Source organism: Nestor notabilis, unplaced genomic scaffold (assembly GCF_000696875.1).
Source record: "Nestor notabilis isolate BGI_N333 unplaced genomic scaffold, ASM69687v1 scaffold8087, whole genome shotgun sequence".
In the NCBI taxonomy this organism is placed as follows: Eukaryota; Metazoa; Chordata; class Aves; order Psittaciformes; family Psittacidae; genus Nestor; species Nestor notabilis.
Genome location: NW_009937752.1, coordinates 1 through 9,845, shown reverse-complemented (window position 1 = coordinate 9,845; position 9,845 = coordinate 1). Strand labels below are relative to the sequence as shown.

The window sequence follows — 9,845 nt, the reverse complement described above, 5'->3', positions numbered from 1 at the left end:
TGTGAAAATGCAGAGAAAGAGTAGTTGTGCTGATAGGGAAGATTTGAGAGCTCTGTGAGGTTAGTTCTGGCTGGAGTAACTCCTGGAACGAGAAGGGATCCAGCTTATATTTTTAGTTTGAAATAGTCCAAACCAAAGAGTAGACAGTCATTTCCTGTATAAAATTCATAGTTATTAAGAAGAAAATTTTACAAGAAAACATACTTGCTGGGGTTTTCTTACACAGCTTAGAAAAGATTGACTGTCCTTTTTCAGACACCACAACTAAGGTTTCTCTCACCTACCTACCGACATGCAGCATCTTCTCTAAGTCTCATCTCTGCTCCTTCTGCAGCCAGGAGGAGGGAGAAGCAATGTGGGATGCATTGCCATCTGAAGGCCTCTCTGTCCTCGATGCCAGCTAGTGAAACCATCATTTCAGACGGTTCTAAGTGGGTCAGATGAATCCTACCCATGCTACAGTGGCTGGCTCTTAAAAATCGACTTACCACTCTGTTAGGATAAATGCCAGCTGAGAGTCTTTCCCTGTGCCAACATAAAACACCATTAGCCTCTCATGGCAGCAGTACTCTGGTGCAGTTATTCACTGTGTCCATGCCAAAGGCTTGGTGGTGGGGTTTGGCTTTTTTTCAGTTGACAGCAGATTTTGGAGAGGGAGACAGGCAATAAAAATGCTGTGAATGGTGAAGGAAATGAGTCTGAGTCGCTTCCACTTTCCCTTTCACGTTTTTAATCCTGCACAGCGCTGCCTGTGACAGGAGTGGGATTATGCTGGGTTTACTGATAGCAGTCTCTGGCCTGCTGTGTACATGGTTTTATTTTCAATCCTTTTTTTTTTTTTAATGAATTGTTTCTATCTGTTTTCCCATTTCCCTATAATAACTTCTACGTGACAGATGTAAGTTGCTTCCCTTTCATTCCTGTTCCAGCTGCAAGCACATCTCCTCCTTGCAAGTAAATATGTTTTGAAAGGAGAGGGAGGGAGAAAAAAAGTTAACATCGCTTTCTGCTTTTGACTTAAGAAAATAAGGAAAAACTGGGAAAGTGAAAGGACTGTTTTTGCAGTGAAACTGTGGTGTCTTTCAGGGGAGAGCACAAGGTGTTTTCATTTTCAGACCCTGGTTGAAGCTTGAGAGAAAGGCAGGTGACACCAAGTTTATGTTGACCGTCCAAAGGCTAAGGAGGGGAAAGCAAACAGGTTTCATGTCATTAGTTAGCAGTCTGTAAACAAGGCAGTCCACATCACCATGCCTAAGGTCAGCCTTTGTATGTACAAGCAGGAATTTAGGGTGGTTGGGGCAGTTTGGTGTTTCTTGCTAGTTTCAATTGACATGTCAGGTAGTGTGTTACAAAGTAGTGCCTGGATACATGGGGCAGAGGTACAAGGTTCAGGGCATGAAACCGTCTGAAAGGATGCACTGAATTTCACGTGGCCCAGGCTTCGAAATGCATGGAGCAATGATAGAAGAGTGTAAGAAAACACAAGGTCATGAGCAAGGCAAGGAGCTGGATACTGGCAGATCCAGATGCCCAGCAAGGGTCTATGACAGTCAGTGCCAGAGGCCACTGCTGTATGTTGTGTGCATGTGTCCTCACTAAACTGTTCTGCGTAACAAACTCAGCTCTCCAGTGAAAATAACTTATTTCTAATCTGTGCTGTTATTTGCTTTATCTCCAAATTAGTTAAAGTGCACCATTTAAAGACAATAACCATGTTTTAAATAGAAAAATCGACCTTTTCAACCCGTATCTCCTGCTTGGCTGGAGCAACTTAAGTTGTATCTTCTTTGGTAGCCTGCATGCAGAATAGGCTTCTTTGAGAGAATGGATTGTACCAAATCAGGACAGAAATGTAAATATTTACTGCCATCTTTTGGTCAGTGTGGGTATGGCTCAGAAAAGGAAAAGGGGTCATACTCGGTTGTCATCTCCTTCAGCCTTGTCAGCTGATTCTTATTTGATCCCCAAACACAGCAGTCCACCGAGGAACATTTTTTGGATGTGAAGCAAGGTTCATAGGGAGAGGTGCTCACCTTGATTTGAGCAAGCTAGTAGGTCTGGGGAAGAAGGTTAACAGAAGTCTTTGAGTGCATCCACTATTCTCCAGGTTTTGAAGCGGTGTGTGTTCATTGCTCCAAGCTGTCAGGAGCTTTGTGTTTTGCTTTGCTTTAATGCATAATCAGTAAGAGTTGGCAAGATGGTTGGCATTGCTGAGGTCAGAACTGTTGCATGGCCTGGATCAAAACAGGATGGCAGTTCGTGGCCCAAATCAAAATGGTTTTCTGCAAGTAACTGAAGTTTTAGACTGTTTGAGGTTTTTTCAAGAAATGCGAGTTGGGTTCTCTTCAGTCTACAAAAATATTAGAATATCAGCAAATATTGGTTTATTTCAAAGTGCGTATGTTTTAGCAGGATAGAATAAATTGCATCACACTCCTCTGACTCTTTCTTCTTATATGGTATACTGCTCAGTTGAAATGCTGATTAGACAACCTTGACTAATTGCAATATGGTATTTTTCATACACTTGAGGTGTCAGGCTGCATTTTTAACCTCACATCTAATCAGAATTGCAGTCCTGCAGGCCATGCAGGGACAGATTTCTGGCTGCAGTAATAGCTCATTCCTTAAAATTAGTTTGAAATCAATATCAGTGAGGTACCTCACTGTTTTCAAAGGGCTGTGTCTCTTAGTGGACAGAACCTTCTTTTAATGCAAGGAAATCTCTTAGAGAAGGAAATCTCTTAGAGCTTTTCAGAATGACATTTTTACCTGGGACTCATCTATATTGCTGATTTCAGTATAATCATATCTGATCCTTACCAGCTGGACCTCCACAACGTGCCACAAGGGAGTGTTGGAAACTTGCTCAGTGTAAAACTCGGTGTGTTGTTTATTTAGGGCTCGGCAGCATAGGTGTTCATCCTTCCGCTCACTGTTGTTCAGCTTGCATTCAGCAAGCAAAATATGACTTTTTGTTCCTGTTTTCTGTTTGTTTGTTTTAGGTGAAACTTCCTTTTCCTGTTGATCAAATCACAGATCTTCCACGGAATGATTTCCAGATGATGATAAAGATGCACAAGCTAACCTCAGAGCAGCTCGAGTTCATCCATGATGTCCGCCGGCGCAGCAAGAACCGAATTGCAGCTCAGCGCTGCCGCAAGAGGAAACTGGACTGTATTCAGAACCTAGAATGTGAAATCCGCAAGTTGGTGAGTTGTGTGGGCCCGCTGTGACCTCACTCGCCCTCACCCTGCAGCTTGCACGGCACCCACACCAATTCCTGTCCAGAGTTCAGTGGGTTCAGTCAGTCTGTACATGAGTAAGCAGAGCCATTAGTGTGAAAATTTAATGTGCAAAAGTATATTAATATGCGTGTATATGGTATCCATGGGAAACACAATGGAATGAGGCCTAGATATCTCTTTATTTTGATACCTCAATAAAAAATTGTTGAGTGAGTTGGAAGAGGAGGGAAGCCTGTATCACAGCTCCCTTCTTGCAGTTTAAGTTACTCCCAGTATTTACAGTGCCCCCACAATGGCATTTCCTCATCCAAGCCCCATTTCGATGCCTAAATACCATAACAATCTGTTGGTCAGGGATTTGTGGAGTGCTCAAAAGAGAGAGGTGTGACAAGAACTTCAGAGGTTGTCTGATCCAAACATTGGTGTGGCAGGGCCAGCTTCATCTCTACACAGAAGTTTTCTTTCTCTTTGGTGTGCTAGAAGGCAGGTCAGTGTTTTCAGGACATTTCAGCTCACTATGTTTTCATTTACTGAGCAAATGGCCTAAACTGAAAGGGAACTAAAAAGCCAGGAATGTGAATATCCAGACAAGTGGGCATCCCTTGGTGTATGTCAGTGGGATGGCAAGGGTATGCTCCTGCTGTCTTCTCCCCTCTAACGCTCCTGGTTTGGCATGGACTGAAACACACACACCCCCCATGGTTCAGGGACCATCTAACACAAAAGGCCTGTTCCCACTCCACGGTGCACTGGCCTTCATCTCCTGTGTACCTGGTTCAGGCGGCAGCTGCTGGTTGGCCCCAACCCTCACTGACATTTGTCTCTCTCAGCAGTCTGCTGTGGAGAGGAGAGCAAAGCATGCCCTGGTCACTGGCCAGAGTACATGTGGGGACAGGTCTCCTGTGTGCCAAGGTGTCAATGGACAGTGCTACCACATTTTAATCTGAAGGACTGAGTTGACTGGAGCAAGGCTAAGTGGATGCTCAGGAAATCCCTCTCTCTTTCAGTAACGTTATGAACACCTCAGGTGTGATTTGGGTGGCTACACAAAGATGTCTACAATATAGACACTTGCACTGGAGCTACTTGTCCTGGTTTCCTTTATACTCAGTGAAATGTCAAGTCTTATTTGTCTCATCCTGCAGCAGGGAAGGTGACATATAGCCCAGAAGTGCCCGTTCCTCTCCATTTGTAAATAAGATCACCTGGAGAGCCATGTCAGATGCAGACATCTTAGCTGTAGGAACCTTACCTGAAAAAACTCCCCTCCTTTGTGACCATGCCCCTGTGGTCTGAAGGCCCTGACATCCTTTGTCCATTGAGAAAGCAAGATGATAAACAGCGGAAAAAAAGGCTTGAGGCAAGGGTCATGAAGGAAGACATGTCTACATGGGCGTCACTCAGCAGGAGAAATCAAACACTGGAATTTCAACATGGGTTAGCACCTCCTCATCTGTTTCAAAGTCCTAAGTGCTTTCTGAAATGTCAGAAATAATGTAATAGTCCCAGTTCAGCTGTTATGAGATGTGTGAGTGTGCAGCATGCAGGACTGGACAGTTTAATTGCGTTACGAAGCGTAGATTTAAGAGTCTAGCATTAGACCCAGCCTTTGAATATCCAAGGATTTAAGTGATAAATTAATTCATTATAAAGCAAAAGGAGTTGATTTCCTTACTGAGATCTCTGTGTACCCAGCTTCCATTAAAATTAAAGGTTATTTGGAGTCTTTGATTTAAATGTCTGTGTGCACATTTAAAACGTACTCTGTCGTAGGTTGAACATGGTGGATCTGGGAAGCTAGGTACTTCTTGTTCTTGCCGTAGTAGTGGCCTTCAGTGTAGGCTTTGTTGTCTGCACGAGCTGTAGCAAATGTAGTATGAAAGAGGCATCTGTTGGAAGAAGCTGAGTTACCATCACCTCACAAACGGCAGAAAGCCGCCTGACTTTGTGTGACTCACTTACTGCCTGTGCCTGTCTGCGTCACCTCTGGAACAGGGATGTGACACTGACCCCATAAGCTGGTTGGGAAGCTTAAATCATCAAGGCTTGTGAAGCCTTTAGGTGCCATGCTGCTGAAGTCGGGAGCAGGGTGGAGGGGGAAGAAATTAAAATCAAAGCATTGTTCAGAGTCATGCTCCACAACAAAACATCAAAGGTAAACAAAATAGTGAGCAGCAAGCATAATCCACAGTGCACGGGGTCTGAGTCAGAGGTCCTGCAGCGTGAAAGAGCAACTCCTTGTCCAGGCTATCAGGAGAAGTAGGTCCAGTCTTGGCTGATCTGGTGATGGGGAGGAGTACATGTCTCTTGTTCTTCAGAGCAGAGCACCACTTTTAAGGGCTGGACTAGCAGCAAGGTGGGATTTCACCTGTAGCCTTCACTTGAGAATTAATTTGGGTTCACTGGCTTTCTGCAATCCTATGATGTTACTGTCTAACATGTTCAATCCTGTCTATAGGCAAAAATAATATGTTTAAGTTCCTTTCTCTCACCAGCGCACACACATATCTCAGGGAAATGAATGAAAAGTGTATGAGTGACCTTGTGGTCCTGATCCCTCCTGAATTTCAGGAATCAAAACCCCTTTAAGGTGCAGAATTCTTCAAGAGAAATGTTGGATTTAACAAGCTGGACTTGAGTATGTAGCAATAGGTAGTGTGTGAGCCAACTAGGCAAGGTACCTGCTGGACCTGTTTGTGAACAGAGAGGGACTTGGTGGTGTGATGCTTGGAGGCTGTCTTGGGCACAGCAACCACAAAATGGTGACAAGTTTTCGATTCTTGGAGAAGTAAGGAGAGGCATCAGCAGAACTGCTACCTTGGACTTCCAGAGGGCAGACTTTGATCTGGTTAGGAGGTCCCAGCAGACCAGAGGTTAGCAAATGTGATGTCCATCTACAAGAAGGGCCAGAAGGAGGATCCAGGGAACTATAGGCCTGTCAGTCTGACCTCAATGCTAGGGAAGGTCATGAACAAATCACCTTGAGTGCCATCACATGGCACATACTTGATAACCAGTCAGCATAGGTTCATGAAAGGCAGGTCTTGCTTGACTAATCTCATCTTTCTATGTCAAGGTGACCTACTTAGTGGAAGAGGGAAATGATGTGGATGTTACCTACCAAAACTTTAGTAAAACTTTTTGACACCATTTCCCACAGCATTCTCCTGGAGAAGCTGGCTGCTAATGGCTTGGATGGGTGTACTGTTGGCTGAGAAAAAAACTGGCAGGGTGGCCAGGCCCAAAGAGTGGTGGTGAATGGAGTTAACTCCAGTTGGTGGCCAGTCACCAGTGGTATTCCCCAGGGCTCAGTACTGGGGCAAATTCTGCTTAGTATCTTTATCAGTGATCTGGATGAGGGGATCAAGTGCACCCTCAGTAAGTTTGCAAGTGACACCACGTTGGGCAGGAGTGTTGATCTGCTTGAGGACAGGAAGGCATTGCAGAGGGATCTGGACAGGTTGGATTGATGAGCCGAGGCCAATTGTGTGAGGTTCAACAAAGCTCAGTGCTGGGTCCTGCATTTGGGCCACAACAACTCCAAGTAACACTACAGGCTTGGGGAAGAGTGGCTGGAAAGCTGCTCGGCAGAAAAGGACCTGGGGGTCCTGATTGAAGGCCACTGAACATCAGCCAGCTTGTTCCCAGGTGGCCAAGAAGGCCAACAGCATCCTGGCTTGTGTCAGAAATAGTGTGGCCAGTAGGGCTAGGGAAGGGGTTGAGGTTACACCCTGAATACTGTGTTCAGTTTTGGGCCTCTCACTACAAGAGAGAGAGCTTCCTATGCTGGAGCAGGGCCAAAGACGAGCAGTGAAACTGGTGAAGGGTCTGCAGAATAAGTCTTGTGAGGAGCAGCTGAGGGAACTGGGGTTGATCAGCCTGGAGAAAAAGAGGCTCAAGGGAGACCTTATCGCTCTGTACAACTACCTGAAAGGAGGATAGAGCGAGGTGGGCGTCGGTCTCTTCTCCCAAGAAACAAGCAATAGGACAAGAGGAAATGGCCTCCAATTGCACCAGGGGAGGTTTAGGAAAAATGTCTTCACCAGGCAGGTTGTCAAGCATTGGCACAGGCTACCTGGGGAAGTGGTGGAGTACCATCCTGGAGGTATTTAAAAGATACGTAGACGTGGTACTTATGGACATTGTTTAGTGGTGGGCTTGCCAGTGTTAGATTAATGGTTGGACTTGATTTTAAAGGTTTCCAACCTAAACTATTCTATGGGATTCTGTGGGAGCTGGCGCATCATTCTGAAAATGGACATTCATAAAAAAAGACAGTCATGAGGTGTGCAAGAGTATAAACTGCAAAATTTAACTCATGCAACTTTAACATTGCCTCTCAAGCACTCCTGCCCTCCCTCTGTACACATGCTGTCCAAGCAGGTAATCTGCTTCAAGATCTATATTTTTCCTCTTAGGAGAGCTAGCAGCGAAACTCCAGTTGGCTTCACACATCATCACTGGAAATTCCTTTGTCATCTTCTGTCCACTTCGTGACCAGTAATTTCCAGTCTCCTGAATTGTGTAGTGGTACTGAGGTTTAAGAGGTTTTCACTTGGGGGGGTCTTTTTTATGAAAGACCCTTTTCTCCCCCTGCACTTACTTCCTGTAAGTCACCCATCTTCTTCACACAGATGGTTTTACAGCAGACAGTGAGTGTAATGGTCGTATCCTCTGAGCTTGATCGGTTGGGTTTTTTTTGCCTGCTTTCCCTTTTATCCATCTACCCACTCACATTCCCTTTTCTCCCTGCAAATTCACAGCATATTCTCTTCCATAATTCATTATCTCAAGATGTACTTGAGCATCTGTTTATTTTTTTATTATTTTTTGCTTTCTTGATAGATTTATCAATATTTTAGCAGTTGGTTCTTTTCATGTGCACTGCTCTCTTTCTCATTCACACAGCTGTGTGCTTCTAGTGCAGGCTTCAGACCCAGGGCAATACTATCAGCTGTCAACAACCACCCATAGTTGGGTGATCTGAGTTGTGGAGGTTTCACACCTCAGATGCTGAGGCAGCTTGGGTTTAGCAGTGTTACTAGGTGAGGTACACAACTGCGCTGCTCTGGGGGCCAGCTCAGCTCTGGAAATAGCTCTGGTATTCTACAAAATCTCATCTACTCGCTTGAGCTGTATGCCCACCTTCCTGGGACAGAAAGCGACGCGCCAGGACCATCCCGGTCAGTCTGCACTGGTCAACACCAGTTTTTGGAGGTGTAACTCCATGCCGGGTCTGGCTCTGTTCCTGACTCTCCTAATCTGCCTCCTGAGTACAGGGAGGAGAGCACTCACCACTGACCTAGCAACATATCCTGACTTCAAGAACTAAACCCTATTTTCTTGCTGTTTAGATGGGCAATGTCTTTTCTTCATCAGAATGTTTCTTTCAGAGTGTTTTTTGTATCATCCAAGCAGCCTTAGTCTATAAAGGGAACTAACAGCCTCTTGGCAATAACTTGTAACTGTATATTCTTCCAAGTCAAATGTTTAAGTCCAGATGTTTCCCAAGGTGTAGTCCACACAAACCTCATGGTGGTCAAGTACCTGATGTCTTTGTGACTTTTTCTTTGCCCATATGAAAACAACTGTGATGTGCTGGTGTTCTTCCCGGGTACTTCTGCATACCTGCCTGGATTGTGCAGCTCGTGGATGGCCCTTCCTCAACCTAAGATACCTTCTTTCTTTTTCAGGTATGTGAGAAGGAGAAATTGCTCTCAGAAAGGAACCAACTGAAAGCAAGCATGGGAGAATTGTTAGACAACTTCTCTTGTCTTTCCCAAGAAGTGTGTAGAGATATGCAGAGCCCAGAACAGATCCAAGCTCTCCACCGATACTGCCCCGTTCTCAGACCCATGGATCTACAGCCGGCCACCACCATCAGCCCCTCCCCAGCTGGCGTGGAGCAGAGCCTGGTGACCTCCCAGTGCGTCGGGGAGAGCATGCAGTGCTGCTCGGAGCAAGGCTCGGTGCAACTGGGGGCACCCTGGCTGCCCAACAACATCTCGGAGAATTGTTCGGCTGGCGGGGGGTTGGATGGAGCCGACACAGGTACTTACCCCGAGAGAGAGCTTCCACCAGAGCAGAGCAGCCAGACGGTCACGGTAGACTTCTGTCAGGAAATGACTGATAAATGTACAACAGATGAACAACCTAGGAAAGATTACACCTAGTGACTTGTAACCTTAACGTTACACCTGGTCAGGTGTTCTTCAGTCAGCCAGTGGCAGTGTTCATTTGTTGTCTAGAAGAACGTATTTGGTGCACACTACAGTGGTCTTAGCAGCAATACTGTTTTTAAGTATTCCCTCCTCTCTACAAGCAGGAGTTCTCTTCACAATGGTGCTATCCCTTGCTCAGGCAGGGAATGAAGCAGTGGCAACACTGTTTTTGTATGTTGATTTCAATCTTAACAGGGATGGACATAACACCTCTGAGGACCCAACCGCAGCTTTTTTCTCAGTGGCCCATGTCACAAAACCCTAACTCAGGAATTTCCTCTGAATGTTCAATTTTTCATTGAAGACAGCTTCTTTACACATCAAAGTTTTATAGCTAAACTGTACATATTATATATAATATATATAAAATATATAT

The 9,845-nt window shown here is 45.2% G+C and overlaps 1 protein-coding gene across 1 annotated transcript in view; it reads left to right on the top strand.

Moving 5' to 3' along the window:
- The window catches only part of BACH2 (BTB and CNC homology 1, basic leucine zipper transcription factor 2), a 44,356-nt gene extending 34,935 nt beyond the window's left edge, over positions 1 to 9,421 (top strand). The window contains exons 3-4 of the mRNA XM_010018983.1: positions 3,006 to 3,212; positions 8,942 to 9,421. Of these exons, the coding sequence (XP_010017285.1) occupies positions 3,006 to 3,212; positions 8,942 to 9,421 (687 nt within the window). The remainder of the gene's footprint in view (positions 1 to 3,005; positions 3,213 to 8,941) is intronic.
- Positions 9,422 to 9,845: the final 424 nt, after the last annotated feature.